The 18,720-nt window shown below is 42.7% G+C and overlaps 3 protein-coding genes across 4 annotated transcripts in view; 1 reads left to right on the forward strand and 2 right to left on the reverse strand.

The window, feature by feature from the left end:
• Positions 1-12,623, reverse strand: LOC135497635 (tryptase-like). Of its 2 annotated transcripts, none has more exons than XM_064787459.1 (9): positions 12,240-12,623; positions 7,673-7,892; positions 7,415-7,472; positions 6,821-6,944; positions 6,279-6,443; positions 5,968-6,104; positions 4,478-5,749; positions 1,753-1,909; positions 1-114 (listed from the first exon to the last, which is right to left on the reverse strand). In XM_064787459.1, the coding sequence occupies exons 1-7, from the start codon at positions 12,421-12,423 to the stop codon at positions 5,588-5,590; spliced, it is 1,050 nt and encodes a 349-aa protein (XP_064643529.1). In that variant the 5' UTR covers positions 12,424-12,623; the 3' UTR covers positions 1-114; positions 1,753-1,909; positions 4,478-5,587. The 2 variants fall into 2 exon arrangements, with proteins under 2 accessions (XP_064643529.1, XP_064643530.1); XM_064787460.1 differs by lacking the exon at positions 12,240-12,623 and adding an exon at positions 8,253-8,333.
• The window catches only part of LOC135497634 (dual oxidase maturation factor 1-like), a 23,249-nt gene continuing 12,780 nt past the window's right edge, over positions 8,252-18,720 (forward strand). The window contains exon 1 of the mRNA XM_064787456.1: positions 8,252-8,329. Within this exon, the coding sequence (XP_064643526.1) occupies positions 8,320-8,329 (10 nt within the window). The 5' untranslated portion in view covers positions 8,252-8,319. The remainder of the gene's footprint in view (positions 8,330-18,720) is intronic.
• The window catches only part of LOC135497866 (dual oxidase-like), a 12,441-nt gene continuing 6,693 nt past the window's right edge, over positions 12,973-18,720 (reverse strand). Inside the window, exons 15-26 of the mRNA XM_064787845.1 lie at positions 18,547-18,706; positions 18,312-18,405; positions 17,911-18,098; positions 17,506-17,709; positions 17,001-17,231; positions 16,629-16,719; positions 15,929-16,260; positions 15,545-15,774; positions 15,028-15,201; positions 14,712-14,867; positions 14,379-14,507; positions 12,973-14,023 (exon numbers count right to left, since the gene is read on the reverse strand). Coding sequence (XP_064643915.1) covers positions 13,901-14,023; positions 14,379-14,507; positions 14,712-14,867; positions 15,028-15,201; positions 15,545-15,774; positions 15,929-16,260; positions 16,629-16,719; positions 17,001-17,231; positions 17,506-17,709; positions 17,911-18,098; positions 18,312-18,405; positions 18,547-18,706 — 2,112 coding nt within the window. The 3' untranslated portion in view covers positions 12,973-13,900. The remainder of the gene's footprint in view (positions 14,024-14,378; positions 14,508-14,711; positions 14,868-15,027; positions 15,202-15,544; positions 15,775-15,928; positions 16,261-16,628; positions 16,720-17,000; positions 17,232-17,505; positions 17,710-17,910; positions 18,099-18,311; positions 18,406-18,546; positions 18,707-18,720) is intronic.

The raw sequence follows: 18,720 nt of genomic DNA on the forward strand, positions 1-18,720 counted from the left end.
CTTGTCCTCCTTGTTGGTAAATCCTGTTGAAATAGGCTCCATATGTCCCTCGTTTCTTGCGGCCAATCTCGCATGCCTTCCAGCAGTCGTATGCATTGGAGAAATCGTCGAAATCTGGAAAAAAAACGAATCTAAAGTGATCTTGGCTGTGTGCATGGCCGTTACTTGGTAATTCTCTAGCTGTCCATGTATACATACGTGTTGCAAATCAGGAGTTGTAAATGGTATAATGGACTTATCTCGTCCCAGTAATATGATTGTGACTTCGTCTTCAAGTGAATCGTTTGTGACAAATAGAAATATGATATCATATTTAAACATAATACATTTCCGTGCACCACAGCAGTAATAAGGGTGATTTGTTGTAATTGATGTGTGAAACATTAGCCCCGATGGATCATGGTAATGGTCCCGCCCCCAGTGATTGGTTTGATACCAGTTGATTAATGAATTCGTTGGTCGATGGAAAGCGCTTACCATTACACACAAGCGACGGGAATTTTTTCTTGTGATGTAGCAGTCGTTATTATTGTGAACCGCCCACATGGCACATACTGTGCATTACTCGTGGTCGTGTGTGGGGTTGCATTTAAAGCAACATTCTATATGCGAGTGACTTGAACACCATCTCGTCACACCACGCTCAGCTTCGTGCAAAGTGTCATTATTGTTTGTCTTACGGTCAAAAATGCCACTGCCCAAAGTTTATCACGGGAAGTACTCACTCAATTGACACTCAGAATGCCCCAAGTGTTCGAAAGTAAATTTAGTCTCTTAGATATAGTCCTATCTATTGTTCGATGAGGAATTAAGGTGCATGACTATATTAACCATGGGCTTTTTTTCGGATTTTTTCAGGTTTCTATCGTCTCCTTCACATCTGCTCCACTTCTCAGCCTCAAAGTTACGGAAATAAGGCACTATCGCCAATGCGATCCGGACCTCTACACAATCTACACAAAATCATTTTCAATCTTTTTTGTCTGCTCACTTTTTACCTTTGAGGAAAGATACGCCAAATAATTTTCTTATTGCTCATACGGTCATGTAAGGTTCGATTCGTATCTCAGTATCTTTAAAGCTTTGAAATACGGATGTGACCAAATGAACCGAGAAAACACGCCATATCTCGCCGAGTGGTTGAGTATTGCTTCAGAACGATCAAATTATGTTAACTTGACTTTTCTTCTCGTTCTTATAGTGTACATTTAGAGCGCACTCTCTGTCAATTAATTAAAGGAAGACGCTTCCTTGATATTGGATACCAGATACTTTTTATTTCAATATTCGAAGAACGCCTCGTTTTATGCTGAGAGGTAACACGTATGACATTGCGCGAGGGTAATCATGGAAGAATATTCCTGGTTAACTAGGAAAGATTCATTTTCAGGTGTGGTATCGGTGTATTTTAAAAAACGTTCCCAATATCTCAGTATTTCCAAATACAGCTATATAGACCGTGAAGTTCAAAGGCTGGCCAAGGATATCAACTGTATTGTTTTACCGTTTGTTTTATCGGGTGGCGAATTTGCTATTTTCCGACTAGCTGAAAAACTGCTTTTCTCAATGCCTGGCAAGAAAAGGTCAATACCTTTTTTAGGGGCGAAAGACGAACTTTCGCGCCGGTTTTCGTTGAGAACATTCGGTGGTAGCAGAATTGAAGAAAGCTTGATGATCTCTATCCAGACCACACGGGTTCTAACATCCTGCTCGGACAGTCAGAATTAGACGTGAGATGAAAGGGGTACTTACATGAAGTAATGATTGTTGCGTCGCTGAATCTGTCCAGACCACACTGGTTCTTGCATCCTGCTCTGGCGGTCAGAATCAGACAAGAGAGGAGTAGAAGGACTGTGCAAATGGCTCGCGACGTCATGTTGGAAACTTTGAAGTAAAATTTGGTTTTGAGCTGAAATTGAAAGAGTACAGACAAAAGTAAGATTGGGAGAAAAAATGGCTTCATGGTCATTCACGCTGCAAGAAGCTACATACTCGGTTTCTATCACAAAAGCCGTTCTCCCAAAGTTCATTTTCCCACGAGGGTAACAGACAGAAAAACTCTTCCTTTTCTGGCAGCGCTGAGCAGACAAAGAGCATAGCGACCCCGAGAGCCTTTCATGTTAAGATGTATGTTTCTTGAAAAGACAGTCACGATCCATGCTACACTGAGATACAATCTGGCACCCTAAAGCTCGATGCATAGCTCCAATTGGTGGTAATGACTAAGAGTAGCCACGTTGGTTACTCTAAGGTAAACAATGACATGATGTCACGGCCAGCCATCCACGTTCATGACGCATGAAAAGGCGATTTCGTAAACTGTCTTCTCTTTATCACATTAAAGTCACTTTGAAAAGGTAACCGACTCTCCAAGGATAGGCCATTGAGAACACTCGTCATATATTTCCGTGGCTTCTACATGTTACACAGGATGAGCAACTCTGGTAACAACATAAATACTTCTCAGCCATTTTATTTGTTTCCTTGACAAAGCAAACTAAGAAACTAAGCTAATCCTGTCGAGATATACAATGACATACACGACCACTCCACTGTATCACCATGTCAAACCGAGCGAGTAACATAATAATCACCACATATACATTTCATAAGCACTATAGAACTTCTTTGAAAGTATAAATATGTCGGCGTAAAAAGTGCTCTGATGCTACCTACATGCAATGTTAGGGTCATTCCCAAACTAATGCATTTAGGCTTACAATTTCAATGATATTAATGACTGAAAGCACTACTAACTGAGAGATTGATGTGTATGATATTTTTTCGTTAATACCGTTGTCGTGGACTATGGTATATGAGACAAGGCAGATCCGATGGTAAAGGCTTGCCTTAGCTCAAGACAGACTCCGCGCTTATAGGATTTCGTTACTTCCGTTAAAAGTATTCGGCAGATGCTTTTTCATGGCAGTTATGGTATCTCCACGCAGTATTGCTCCGGGTTTTTTTTCACTTGACCACTCAGTTCGCTCAAAGAGTTCTTAGGGAGTCACGATACACGCCGACTGAGCGGCCGCGATTACTTTAAGTGCGTCTCACCAGCGAAAAGTAAAGTCTCGGATCACAGCACGTTACCTGCCCATTCTCAATCTGCTCTTCAAATATCAGGTCTCTTCTCATGGAGTAGGAGAAACCCTGCTTGCAAGGTGTCGCTGACAACTCGTGGTACAACTGGCTTTGAGAAATCATTCTCGCACCGCACTCTGAAACTCATTGATTGCTAAATAGCAGACGTGATTAACATCATTAAGAGAGAGCGATTGCTTCTGTTATTGTTTCACTCAACATTATAGCTCCTGCTGACGTGACTGAGCAAACGGTGGCAATGATTACTCACGGCCGTAGAAGTCGCTAATGGTGTCGTTTTTTTCAATTTCGAAAGAATGCAAAACCAAGAGGGTATACAAAAAAGGCAGTTGGGCAACCAAGTTCAAGACGTCTCCTGTTTATTTTGTTCCTCACTGACAGACTTGGAGAAGACTGCGTAGCGGTCAATTTGGTGACCGACTCAATTTTCACAAATTAAAATGGCACAGGGACTTGACCAGGGACCTGACATGTATATACAGCACGAGCATCTTTTATTATTTTTCCGGGAGGGGCAGGGAAAGTATATATACTATAGCACTGGCTTACATAGTTCTACCTGCAACAGCTTTGGACTGGAGAAAAAAATGATGTAAAACTTGAAAATTTACTGATATTCACAGTACCACCTGCTCAACGAAATTCATTATAAAAAGGACGAATAAGCTTACAGACAGGTTCCTTTGGCGAGGGAATAGATGCCATGAGCTATACTTGGATATCACCAGCAAAAAAGTAGTAAAGTGTTGATATAATATCGTCCCTCCCTATCTGTTTCTGATATCACCAAGCAGAGAGTCTGTCAGTCTATGCCAGGCTGAGATATTGGTAACGGCATCCAATACAGTTACAAGTGCACTGTGATGTTCTCGCTTCTTACACCGGTTTTCGTTTGCACCAGAATTTCAAGTTCAAAAGTTGAAAAATTTCCGCAAAGCCAACCTTTTTTGGGGTTGATGATTTTTCTCATGTTGAGCCGAAAAAAAAGTTGAAAAAAAAATTTGAACTCAGAAATTTTTTAATCCTTCACAGTTGAATTTTTTTCATAAGTTCAAAATTCTAAAAAATTTCAAAGCCAACACTTTTTTTGGGTTGATGATGTAGAATAAAAACAAGTGAAAAAAATATTTGGACTTGATAATTTTTTTCATCTTTCTTGACTTCAACAAAGCTTTGAGATGGATGCATAAGCTTCTACTACAAAACTCTACTAATCATTCATTCACAAACATTGATAAAAATCATCAAATAGAACATCCAAAACAAATAAGGAAATCAAGCCTACATTCGAACTGGTCAAATTATTGAATATCAACCAATCAACTGATCGATTAGTACTCTAATGAAAGGAACTTATGTAACTAGCACCTACCTTATCGAGAATATCTTTTGAAGTGGTCGCCTCACGCTCAGAGTTGTAATAAGCAGCTGAACTCGCCTCCAAGTCTCATAACACGCGCGCGAGAGGGTGGGAGTTGTCACCGCGCGCAGATTTATTGGGCATGCGTAGGTGTAATATGATTCATCACTGCGTGGAGAATGATGTACAATGTGGGTGCGCAAAGAATAGTGGATGACGGACAAACTCTCCGCGCAAATACTAATGAAGCCCGAACGAATTTGTTTATCTGAAACTGTGACGTAGTAATCCATAGCATCATTGCATGGTTTGAGTGGGTGAGGGTCACCTTTGGCCAGCTGTACGGCTAGAAATGGTCTTATTTCATACAGGGTGTCCAGAAGATATTATACGTGTTATCTGATGCTTTTTCCTCAGGTTTCGTTTAACCCCGTTATACCATAGAATTCGTCAATCAACAATTACGTGCATAAAAAAGCTATCCTATACACGACAAGAAATGAAAGTGCATGAAAATTTAGGAGAACTGTGAATTTGATAGTTCTTTCCCAGTGTCTTTTCTCAAAATGGTGTTCAGGAGGTAACCATCATACATTTTTTGTGTACGTGCAAAAAAACACGTTGGCGACGTGTGGGGGGCAGTTGCACACTCCCCCTGCTCACCCTGGTGCTCACGTATGTATATAAGCTGCAATAAGTGATGGTTGCTTTCAAACCAATCCTAATACATCATTCGCAATGAAACCTTACCCGGAGACGGCAGTATGTGACTTATAGATACGGTGCACGATATCAATAATCACTACATCACAGCCTGATCGTCCTTAATTAGCAAATACATACATGTGACAATAGCTAATAGTCAACATTACAGCAATTAGATAGCAGCTATTTGATGTCCCGGCTATTTTCCGTGTAATCTCGTCATCAATTCCCGATCACATATGAATTTGACCATGTTATCGGCCGTTTGGACTGTGGTAAATGGCTGTTAATGGCCGCGACTAACAGCGCCACGTGCATGTAGCCTGTTGTGGTGACGACATATAGCCAAATTACTTACTAAGGCGGAAAAATAAAAGAAGATATATGTTTTGGTTTCTGCGGAAGCCTCGGTCACATTTAATTATCAGCAATGGTTCTCGTCACCCAGTCCATAAAGTAAGACACTCTCGTGAACGCTGCATACTCGGATCCAGGATCCCTGGGGTTGTTGAAAGATGAGATGCCAACTTGGATGTATTTGCCGTTTTTCTCACATACCAAAGGGCCACCACTATCTCCCTGTAGATGGAGAAGTAGAATTAGAAGGAGATACCTTGAATAAATCGATCACTACCTTTATGCCCTAAATGAGTCCCTTGCCCACGCTCTCCTGCACAGATGACCGAGTCTTACCGGAGAGGTAGTAGTCTATGACGAGTAACCTCCTCGGTGATGTTCGTGTAACTTAAGTGACCTCGTGCCATTACCTGACGACTTCCTAAAGTCGAACAACTCACCTGACATGTGCTGATACCTCCTCCTAACGAACCTGCACATAACCTCGTCTCTATGTCCACCTTAAACAATCTCGCACATGCCGAGTTACGTGCAATTGGTAGCACGACGTCGTGCTGCGCTTTGGTCGGTTGTCCACCTTGGAAACAGAAAGAAGATACAGCCATGTACATATGTGTACATTCAGAGAATGGGCTACAACCTCATCGAGACGAAGGCTATATAGATGTATACATGTCCCGTAGTTAAATCACCGTATTGTATTGATAAAATGGAGGATCAATCGTCCGACGAGGACGCCTATTTAACTTACCCCCCTCGCTGCACCCCCATCCGGCAAATACGCACTCCTGCCTCGCTGCGGGAAAGGATGCGTCACCAGGAATTGGCAGGGTGACATTCTTTAGTTGGTTGAAGCCCAAACCAATGGGAATCCTGTATTTCATCTTCATCAGGGCTATGTCGTTTTGCCATCGTGCTGTGTAATAAATGTAGAGTCCAAGTCTAATTATCATTTATCAGGCGAAAGAATGCAACGCTGAACTTATTCATCACTTTTCTCAAACAACATTGAGAGGTGGTATTTTATAAACAGTCCATTGAATCGTGATTGGTTGATTTCTTAAGAAGGCAACGGTGAAGCAGGATCGATGGCTTTTGATTGGCCTATTGAGATGGAGCTTTTTTGTTACGCAAGTTAATCGTGACAATTCTTGCTTCAGCCAACCTGTCTTGAGTTCGACATGACGTTATCCGATACAATGCTGGACTCATCCTTGGCGATGACTTGAGTTGCTCTGCAAGTGTTATTGTATTTCACCCCAATCAATCAGTGAACGCCTGACGTTACGGTACCTTTTACTCCGGGTTGAAAATTCGGGTGTACAATGATCTTCTCAACCTCCCGTTCAAATAGCATCCATCTTGGGGTAAGGGTGGCCTTTCCTACTAGATCCTTAAACTTATCTAGTGGACTAGACTGTCAAATAGAAACACAGGCACCTTTCATATTGACAAGGATCATCAGAAATTGCTTAAAGCCGCCATGAAAGAAATGTTTTCATCTCGAGAGCGGAGGCAGCCATTTCCCTGCCGAAAGTTCGTATTTTTGAAACTTCTAGCCTTAATTAAAGTGAAGTGTTGATGTCAAACATGATATCTTTTTATCGTTTAGAGGGGAAGATGTCATCATGTCCAATAGGCTTGCATGTGAAAAATGTGAAGTCTTGTTTGTTAAACCTCATGAACAAAACGTATACTGGGTATCGCATCATGAACGAAACATAGTGAGATTTTCTATTGCTCAACTTCACTCCATTGGAAGACTCTGGAACACTTATCCACAGATGGAAAACAATTGTAAAGAATTTGTCATTGGACAAGACTACAGAATGTCTATTTCGGAGAAAATAAAGAGAACATTTCTCTAGCTTCTACCTCCATGCTTACCTTAAACTTCAAGGCTGCCATCCTCGCAGTCCAGTATTGTGGTCCGATACGTTCAGGCCTGCGCAGGAAGAAAGATGCTGACGATGATGATGACCTACTTTTTATGGTAAAACACTCTTTAAGGCGAGCGACTAAAGGTTACTGGTACATTATTTATTCTAACACTTCGGTTATGCCATGTGCCTCGCTTTGGTGGCAGAAGTTATGGTTGGGGAACTGTGAATGCAAAACCTAGAAGTAGTCAAATTACAGACTTACGTATGAAAGCAATGCGCGGCACTCATCAGCCATTGGTTGTTGATGATGGAGGCGCCACAGGTCCCATACCGCCATGTTGGTGGGTTGGCTTCCGGGTCCTTCGGGTATTTCCATAACAACGACACAAGCCACGGCCATTTTCCTTTCTCTGTGACCTCGGTGCCGCCTACCACTCTCCGTTGCCGAGATTGGTTTGCATGACGGGCAGATACATGTTGGGCTGGGCAGGAATAAAATTGTCACAAAATACAAACCAGAGAGAAGTCTTTGGCACCACTTAATCTTTTTGGAACGAACTGAAAACAGCAACATCCCAACGCCAGTGGTCGAACTACAAGTTCAACAGGCTATCTGAATCAGCGAGTGGGAATTCGTTATACGCAACGCGAGACGCAAATTCTATAGATTGCATACTGTTTCGCGCGATGGGAGATGTTAAATTTTGTATTGAGATGGTGTATCGCCGATTGCTTGTCCGCATGGATATGGTTGGAGTGTGGCCAAGACATGTATTTACTGCACAGCGTGAATGGAATACAAAAATGTTAAGACATGGATTTCAATGTCAATCTCAACTCACCGCTAGCAACAAGACAACCCAAGAACACGATATAAAGGACCCGTCTCATTGCATTGGCTAGACGAAGATGAAAAACTGTGAGTTCCATGTACATCTGATTAATATCTATATTTATTCAATTGATTGAAGTCTCGCGAAAGCAACAGCTGTTCATTCATTTTACTCGTTTCGAGACAGTAGACAAATAAATGGCCCCAGGGTAGAGAGGTTAATGAATGTCTCGAAGTAGGTGAAAATCGGTGAGATTCAGCAAGATATCGCACGTATTTTGTTACTGTATCGATTCGTGCAGGTTAGGTGCTGTACATTTGGGTTGGAGAAAAAAAAACGTTTTTTATTTTGGCCACCTGCCGGCACAGGTTGAAACCTTGCCTGACAGATGACTGGCTCAGTTCTGATGAATGGCAATGTAGGATTTAGCCCTTCCTCTTCTTCTTGCGAGTTTGATGTTGCCAAACAAAATTTCAATTTTGTTGCACTCACAGGGCTTGGGCACGCCGGGGGGTCGATATCAGAAACGTAATTAAAAGTCAATGGATTTTTGACATGACATTTTATTTGCTCCTCTTGTACATGGTACATTACGTGATAGGGCAGGGAGCCTCCTATTCATACGCTCGAGAAAAGTTGGCGGTGTACAGTAATACCCTGTGGTAATTTAACTCAGGTGATTGGATTTTGATACATCTGTTGCTGTCTTCCTGCGTCTGGACCAACCCATATGCTGCGCAGTTAGTTTAAGGAGGAGTTCATAAGGCCATGTTTGTTTGACTGTTCCGTTCTACCTGCTGGCCAGTGTATACATATAGATATTCCCAGTTTATCCCCTGCTCTTGCGTCTCGTACATCTCGCCGTGTCGCCAATGTCGCAATATGTTCCCTCAGCGCACTTATAACTTTCGGAGCTACCGGGTTGGAATACAGCGTCGCAGTCCTCACCTTCGCCTGAAAAAGGAACAGGGAATCCGCATATTAAGTGGTGAACAATTTACTAAATTGTTTTGGGTGCGAGGATAAAACTTGTCCGACCTGTGAACCTACGTGCACCCCATCCTGAGATCAGGCATTTTTTACTGCTTCTTCATATACAAAATATCAACGGACATCAAGGGACATTGTCAAGGGACATTGTCAATTCTTCGATGAAAAGTGGTGACGTGCCCGAGCAGATGAAAATTGCTCTAGTGTCACCCCTACTAAAAAAGCCGTCACTCGATCCTGAAATCTTACAAAACTATCGACCAGTTAGCAACTTATCCTTTTTGTCGAAGGTACTTGAACGTGTTATTGCAGCCCGGTTGAATACGTACATGGACACTCACAACCTTCACGATGCCTTCCAATCAGCCTACAAGGCTAAGCATAGTACTGAATCGGCATTACTGAGGGTCCAGAACGATATTCGCAACATGGTTGATAAACATGGTGCAGCTGTATTAGTGTTACTAGATCTCAGTGCCGCGTTCGACACGGTCGACCACGAAGTTCTCCTCTCGCGTCTACAAAATCTCCTTGGTATCGACGGTATCCCGCTAAAGTGGTTTCGTTCATATCTGGCGGGGAGGACGCAACATGTGTGTGTCAGCGGAAAGAGATCAGCGCCTCAAACACTCAATTATGGCGTACCACAGGGGTCAGTATTAGGCCCCATCCTTTTCCTGGTCTACATCCTGCCACTTGGTCCCCTTATCGATGGTTTTGGCACCCCTAGGCACGGATACGCGGATGACAATCAGTTGTATGTAGCACTTCCTGTCACTCAGGCCGCTTCAAGGATCATCGACCTCGAGATCTGTCTCGTTGATATTCATGACTGGCTTACTGTTAACAAGCTCAAAGGAAATCCTTCTAAAACAGAGATCGAACTCTTTGGCTCACAGAGAGTAATCGATTCACTGAACGTTAAATCACTTGTAGTCGCTGGCGTCCAGGTCACTCCGTCCAGTGGCCCTGTGCGGAACCTCGGAGTGTATTTTGATCAAACTCTTTCTATGGCATCACACATAAACTACATCGTCAAATCTGCAACTTACCACTTGCGCAATATTGGTCGCGCTCGCAAGCTCCTTACAACTGCAGCAACGAAAGAGCTAGTGCACTCACTGGTGATGTCTCGTTTGGACTACGGAAATAGTCTGTTAGCTGGGGTTAATGAGCAACTCCTTCACAAATTACAACTAGTGCAGAGCCGTGCAGCAAGAATAATTACAAGGACTCCACTACGTGAGCACATAACACCCGTTTTGAGAACTCTCCACTGGCTTCCGATACCATATCGTATCGATTTCAAGGTTTTACTCATGGTGTTCAAAGCCAAAAACAACATGGCTCCATCATATATCTCGGACATCCTGCCATCGTATGTCCCAGGGCGATCCCTGAGATCGGATAACCAAGAGTTGTTGGTGACTCCCAGGTATCGCCTTGAGACATTTGGTGGCAGAAGCTTTACAGTTTATGCCAGCAAATTATGGAACTCGCTGGACACTAACACCCGCAACAGCTCCACCGTCAGCGAGTTCAAAAGATGATTAAAAACCAAACTATTTGAACAGTGTTTTTGTGAAGCGCAGCTGAGCAATTTTTCTAATTGGATTTTGCGCTATATAAATGCTATTTGTATGTATGTATGTAACGGTTTTCAATATACTCCGCCCGTTGATTCAACAGGCGGAGTATATTGAAAACCACTGGTTATGCCAGGATGCGTAAACCATTGCATGCATTGTACACACAGTATACACCTTCCAGAAATGGGGCGCTGAGTGTCCGAAATAGTGATGTCATAGGGGAAACTAGCCCTTATGGTGGAGGGACAAAGGAGATAGTCATGGTTGACCAACGCACTTGAATGCCTTTAATGACGGACAAGGGGGAAAAAGTGTATAAGCTTACCTCTAGTTTCACCGATGAATTCTGTTTGTTTGATATGTAAAAAATCTAAGATATCATGTACATGGCCGTGATCGATGCCATCCAAAGTGTTCGGTTTATTGGCGACTGCCACTAAGTTCAAATCAGTCAAATTAGTCTATACGTGATATCAAAACCGCTTGCTCAGTCTGAAATATGTAGTCCAATTTAAAAAACTGTGCTAATTATTGTATACTAGTATTTTGTACTTGTGTTGCAGTATATAGTACTACTTATTTCTAATAATGGCGAGCAAATGAGTATTTGCATGTCCAGATTTTGGGTCATCATATTGTATTGAGTAGCTGCAAATATTTGCATGTCCAGATTTTGGGTCATCATATTGTATTAAGTAGCTGGTTGTCATCAAAGAACTTATGGAACAGTAATTATTACATTATGCACTACATAAATTAACATCACTTCACTGTGTTTTGTAATTATCATGAATGTTTATGCTGTTATTTGCTCTTGCGGCGACGATGGGTTGGTAGTTGGGAGAAGAGATAGTTTGGGACAATAAAAAACATTTGTCAGTCTGATAGAAATCAGTGGAAAGGCCAGGAAAACATCCATTAATGTAGACTTGACAAAATTTGTTGCCGGAGTGATCGATCACCCGGTGACCTACACATAAAATGTTTGCTATACCACAAAATCTGCGATATGAATACAAAACAACTGACATCATGAGACTATATGTTCCGAAACTGTACTGTAGTCGTGGTTTATGAGCTTTTGAATAACATTTTTCGGCTAACAGACATGTGCACCCTTACGCGAGTTTTTAGGGAAATGTAAAAACCGTTACAGGTGTTGCAAGGGATTTTTCATCTCTCTGAAAATATCTACGGGTGCAGTGATCATTAACTGTTGGCTGAAAAAACTCTAAATGGTTTTTCAAAAGCTCAAAAACCTTCTATGAGTGAACACACTGGTGTAACGTTACAGCGGTAAGGACCTCACTGGTGCGTCGATCATTGGCGCGCAACTCGGTGCGCAACTTGCGCGTTCGTTACGCGTCACTGACGCAAAGCAGGACGGATGTCAATTGTGATTTGGATTGTAACTTACTTAAAATATTGATACAGTGAGGACAGCATCCACATCTCCCGGACCCGTCTGGCATGTACTCGCCCTTACAGCTGTTCAGTCGCGGACACAAGTATGACTTGCAGAAATCAGGGCCGCATGTCCCTCGGCCCAGGACCACGGACACCATGACGACGAGAAGACAAAGGACGAGTAACTTGTACATCACTGTGACTGATAACTGCTTTTGTTGAAGAAAAGCCTTACAAGTCTGCGAAGTTTTCTGTGTATGTTTCTTCGAGTAAATCTGGAACTGGACTTACGAATTCCCGAAAATCTGCTGTTTTATATAAACTGTGTTTTTTGGCACCTTTTTCAGAAATTCCTCGATTGTCCTCACGACTCATCCGCTGCCAATATAGGGCAATGAACGCTATCGGGGCATTTATTTATTTGTCTCATTGGTATTTATTTCAATTATCTACAATATAATGATTATCTGCCCATTATAGACAATTTCCTATGATTATTTTAGCAGTATATAATCACTAATCATGACTGTGGGTTGACAATTACAAAATGTTTTTACAAAATCTGTGTCGACATAAAGATACATAATACAAAATACTAGGTATCCTTGTGGCGCGAGAAAGGTCGTAAGGCGGCGTAAAACATGAATTAAACTACATTTGTTTTTTAAAATCCTTACAGTATATATATGACAATAAAGTGTAACAATATACAAAAAAATAATAAAAATCTAAGAAATGGACGGTTGTCTGGTGAACTCCTTAGTCGGTGATACTGCAGGCAAAAAGACCAAAAAATGACTAGGGAAATGTGCATGTGTTTCATAAAATATAATAGACAAACATTGAGAAAGCATTTGATATATATGCCACGGGAAGGACTCATAAATGTTAAGGTTGGTAATTATAAGGTAAAATCCCATTAGAATACCAATTACTAATAATATACATATGTCCATAATTGTGTAAATATCTGATAAAGGTCACCCAACAGGACATTAAAATCATGTTAATATCCCTATGATATGACGTATCTCGGGTAGTTAGCAGCTTTATCACCCAAGAGAATCAATTCACCAGCTTGCCGAGAATGGAACGGCCCTTTCAACGTGGCGAGCTAGCCTGCCATGGAAAGTGTAATTTTTCAACGATGTTGGAAAAACTGTGTTGTTGGCGTCGTCAACAATATAACGTTGTGTTCATCAGGGAATAAACTTCTTCAAGCATGCTTTGCATTATGCACCGCTGGTTTGCACTGATTCTTCAGCGTGTTTATTACAAAATCAGAAGTAATCGCATGACGTGTTTTTACCCCTTATACATGTACATTGTACTCCCAGTTGAAAGACATCAGGCCTAGCTCAATACACCTTCATATCTATTGTCTTCAAACAAAGCCCGCTTGCACCTAAGGCCTAAAGTCGCATTGTTCCACAGTCTTAACAAAGGGTTGTCAGGTCTTTATCTTGATAACATCGACTCCACAAAGAGCTTTTATGTGGGTCGATAGGGGCAAATAGATGTCGTAATGCGTTCAAATTGGGTTCTAATGAACGCTCTCTCAGACATCAAGATTCTTCGTATTCAATGTCAAACCATTGCATATCCCTCAGGCTGTATGTGTGAAGATTAAAACTAATAAAAGCTGATATACATGTATTACTCTTATGCTGCCTAAAAGTTCTCGTAGTGATGCTTGAAGATGGCCTTCGAAGTCTTGCTCGCCGTGACACACGCCTTTTCCATCCCACGGGTTAGACCAGGAGGACCAGCGCTGAACACTCCGACTTTGTACACCTGAATATTGTAAAGAAATTTGATTATGTGATCCTGATGAGACGATATGATATGATAGATCGAATTCATCTCGTATTTCTGGCACAATCATTCTTGTTCGAAATCACTGTCTAATCGGGAAAACTGCTAATAGTTACGAACTTCCGCTTTAATTATTATCATCGAAGTTAATGCCTTGCTGTAGGTGTCTCTGACGACGGCATATGCTAATATGAACAGAAATAAAGAGGAAGAGAAGGGTCTTAGGGCAAACGAGTCATTCTAGCTCGCTTTGGACACATCTGCAGCCGTCACATATCTTGAGATATCTACATGTAGGCCCTATGTCATATATGGAGCTGATGCACTGTCTCACCTCTGGATGCATCTGACTGACGGCCGTTAGGAATTTGGCAAACTGTGGACGACCAAAATGAGTGGTCGCTCTCAGACCAGTAAACAGACTCTTGCCGGAGATCTTCTGGAAGTGTTCGTCACAGATGTACTGAAAGGATGTAACAGATAAGTAGATGATTGGACATTGAGAGCACACTGGCCGTACACCAACCATTGATACATCTCCTTCGAAGCAACAGGTACCGTGATTGGTCAGTAAGAGCACTCTGACCACTAACCAGCCAATCATACACTTCCTTACAGTAGAGTTGTATTTCCGTTGTGTGGCCTTGTTTTGTGTGCGTCTACATACCAACATTGTCGTCCTTAGATCAAATTTCTCGAAGAACTGGGTAATGAAGATGTGCGTGGTGATGATGCCTCTCTTGTCGGCCTCTTCAACGGCGCGAATCATGTCAATAAACCACTCAAATGAATGGTGGGAGCCACTAACCCACAGGAAATACACCTAGAAAATACAACATCAGGAAAATACATGTACTTGTAGGAAAACACTTTCTCAAGTGTTTCGAAACATATTCCTTATATATATCATTCCTCATTTTTGGAATCAATACCAGACCTGATCGTCCCACCTCGGATCTTTCAACCAATGAACGCCATCTTACCTTCTGACACTTTATCTTGTACTTGATTGGGTGATTCTCGGATGATATGAGGCGGACGAAGTCCTTGAGAATGGAGGCATACGGCGTCACCCCGATTCCTCCACCGACCAGTACGGCCACCTCGAACTGGAACCAATCCTGTTGGCCTGCTCCGTAGGGGCCGTCCATGATCAGCTGAAGGAGAATATGGCAACAGGTATTCTATCCAGCAAGTAAAGATCATACCACTAGAGGAGTAGCTTAACTTCTTTTGCCAAGCCCTTTGATCCAGATTGGCACCTGAACGTGTCTGTCTGCCACAGATCCATAGTGCGAAACAGGGTTCGCTTGTGATTGAGTTCTTCTGTTCTCTTCTTTCAAGCCGAAGAAACGATCATCAGGCCCAAACCTTTACTTGTGCCAAACCGGCATGTACATGTAGTGGCGCAGCATGAGGACACCTGGGAGTGTGATTCGAGAAGTTATCCCCGGCCCCTAATTCACTGCTTAGCCACGCTATAAAATTCTACGAACGTACCCTAGGATACGCCTGTGTCTTCAGCTTCGCTGGTTTAAACGTCTCCCGAATATTCCACGTCCATGGGCCCACTGCTCTGATATGGACGCCCAGAGTTTCCTCATGGGGTGCTGAAGTCAGAGTGAAGGGGTGAAACTCTCGTCTCCCCTGACCCACACAGGCGATGCGCACCCACTGCCCGGAGAGATAGGTGAAGTTCCGGGGGCGCTTGAACTCGAGGTAGGTAACACCTGTGAAAAGAAGAGGGAAGGGAGTAGCGTTGCCACAAACAAACTTCACGAAGAGTCACATGGATAGCAGCAGTGTATTTCATTTATGGTGTGGCAGTCTGCTCCTAAAGGGCAGCAACGTACTCCGCCAAGCAAAGAGCACAAATGTACTCACCTGAGGGTAGCAGTGTCGCTTTTATCACTGACAAACTCATGTGTTTGGTGCTGGTGCTGATCATCTTGTCAAACGCGAACAGGAGGAGTGGTCCAATGAAGTAGAATATGAAGAAGGGATTCTGGATGATCCTGTTGAAACCGTGGATGAGGGTCAAGATGTACAGCGCGACGTAGAGGACGTGGGTCATCCAGAATGCGTCGAAGATGTATCGCCTGGCCGGCTGGCTGGCGAATACGTACATCACTACTATGATGAGGCAGAGGAGGACGCCAGTCAGACCAGACGTGTTCTGGTAGAACCAGAAGTCTAACTTCGGTGGCGAATCTGGTCTGAAAGGTACAATTATCGATGATATTACAGAAGAAGGACGAGTGATCGTGACACTGGACTGCCGTTGCTTGAAGCGGGAAGACGATAGAGAGAGGTTCTTGTTGATAGAACGCAAGGGGCATTACATCAGTTCGGCAATTTTCGGCGTGTTTTCACAAGCTCGGGACTATTGGAGGTACTGTTGTTATCAGTGGCAACGCGGTACTGACTGAGACGAAGTCGATATATGCAGACAAGGAGCTAGACAGCAATTGCTGTTGGATTGCGACTGGTGATGTGCCTATTGAAACGTAGGAACGGAGGCAGCAGTATATTGGAAGAAAAAATGTAACGTGGTCTCCATGAATAACCGAGTTTCTTTTCTTACCTGAAGTGGAAATACTCCATGACGCACATGGATTCGATTGATAAACTTCCAATGTGGTAGAGGTTGAAGGAGTAACCAATAACATGCAAAGCTGAAAGTTTAAACAAAAACAGTCAAAGGAAGGTTCATGGTATTAAGAGTAAACCCAATTGGAGAATGAACTGATTGACTGATTTTGAGTATATGTAACTTTTTGTCTTCTAAGATGCAACGCCGGTTTAGAGTGGTGATGCATTCGATTTGATCAGAGACAACAATATAACCTTCGGTTGTGAGTATGATTGGTCCGGAAAAAGGAATCGGCGACAACAACAACATGCGATGTACATGGGCGCGGCCATCTTATGCAAAACGTCTCACAAATGTACTTACCAGTGTAAAACACAGCAGTCCAAGCAATGACTTTGTGGAAAGCAACATTGCTATCGAAGGGGATAAATTGGTTAAGGAACGTCTGGCGGAGGAGCGTGATGATGTTTCGGCACATAGTCAGCAGGATCACGCTGAAGCAGAAGGACATTCCTGCAGCGCCGCCACGTGACATCGGTAGGCCAATCGTGAGCAAGCGCCGGAGCCCCTTGTCTTCGAAATATATCAGGTAATCTGCGGGAGAACTCGAAAACTTACACTCGCTGTATTTTATGTAAAGAGAGGAAACATTTCTCAGAAGAAACATTTCCTTTATAATCTACATGTATTCCAATGGGATGTGCGATGGCGTACTGTTCTTTTTATGAATAATCAAGCTCAGTTTAGTCCCACACCCTCACGACACACTACAGGTACGGGCTTGGTCTGTTAACATAAGCCATGGTACCAATGAGAAAATGGCTACTAAATGTCTGATCAGAATTTCAATACTGCAACTCATACTTACGAACAAACCTCTCCGTAAATAAAGCAATTGATACCCCGAAGAAAATAATTAGGATGAAGATGTGTTGCCTGTAGTTCTGAAGATACCGTTTGAAGGCCTTCCACCTTGCCTTTCCAGGGGAGTATTCCTCCTTCTCCGTTAGCTCTCCAAAAGTCTTGCTGTCAGATTTGGACCCTGTGGCCTGATTTCCAAGTTCCCGTGATTCTGTAAGTAACGAAAAAATAATTCATCCTTCATGATCCAGCATTTCCCTAAATGCAGCATTTTGTTGGACTTCACGATACATTAGCCGTTCAGAAGCTCTCTGTCCCTGGTACCATCGATTCAGACGCACACAACTTGAATGGCCATTGTAAAGAAACGGACCTTGAACAGTCTAGATGACCTGGCATTCCACGAACTTACCCTTTCCAATGCCTTTCCAGTCAAAGCTGAGCGTGCCGAACCGGTTAATCTGCTCCTGAAACAACATCTTAAACTGATCGAATCCGATTTGTCCCCTCTCCGTCCCTCCAGCACTCTCAATTAGGCCTTCCATGAGGTCCGCCATATCGCTTGTCTCCAGTCTAGCTTTCGCCATGTCTGTCAGTGACCTATGGTCGAAGATGTAAAGGTAATGGTTAATGGGACACATGTACACCTATTAGGCTCTCTGAAAGTCGTATTCAGGTAATGGTTCAACGCTTTGCTCCTTCGACATTAGGCACGTTTCACCCGCCTGAAGTGTTAACATGACATTTGATGCTTCAGTTTTTCGTTCGTAAATCATAACGGCATGATACATTTGTGTCTCAATCGAAAATCACCTCAGCATCATCTCCAGCTCCTTCCTGTCTAAGTACCCGTCCCCATCAGCATCATAAATACGAAAGAACAACCTGAGCTTTTCCTCTGCGCTACCTAGAAATTGAAATTACAATATCATTGAGTGAATACAAGGAAGACGATGGAGTGTATGACAAGGTTGCTTTCTATCACATTGGTTTAAACAACTGAACAGTAAAAGCCTTATCACTTCTTGAAGTAATGTTAAACAAATGCCACTGAAGAAGAAAATTGACTCAACTTTAGTCATCAGCACGACGGTCTTCATGAGCTCTATACAGGATATTGATCCACTGTTGTCCGTATCCACCAGCGAAAAGAGATTCTCAACGAACAACGAGTTATCTTCCATGGCAAGTGATTCCGCAAACTCGTGCTGAAAAATGAGAC

This window comes from Lineus longissimus, chromosome 13 (assembly GCF_910592395.1).
Source record: "Lineus longissimus chromosome 13, tnLinLong1.2, whole genome shotgun sequence".
Classification (NCBI taxonomy): domain Eukaryota; kingdom Metazoa; phylum Nemertea; class Pilidiophora; order Heteronemertea; family Lineidae; genus Lineus; species Lineus longissimus.

Excerpts from the sequence above, each read along its gene's own strand:
- LOC135497635 (XM_064787459.1), bottom strand. The coding sequence starts at position 12,423 with ATGTACAAGTTACTCGTCCTTTGTCTTCTCGTCGTCATGGTGTCCGTG. Across the intron at positions 7,893-12,239 it reads TCACTGTATCAATATTTTAA|CCCAACATGTATCTGCCCGT; the intron begins GTAAGTTACAAT and ends ATTCCTGCCCAG. Across the intron at positions 5,750-5,967 it reads GAGGTATCAGCACATGTCAG|GGAGATAGTGGTGGCCCTTT; the intron begins GTGAGTTGTTCG and ends CTCCATCTACAG.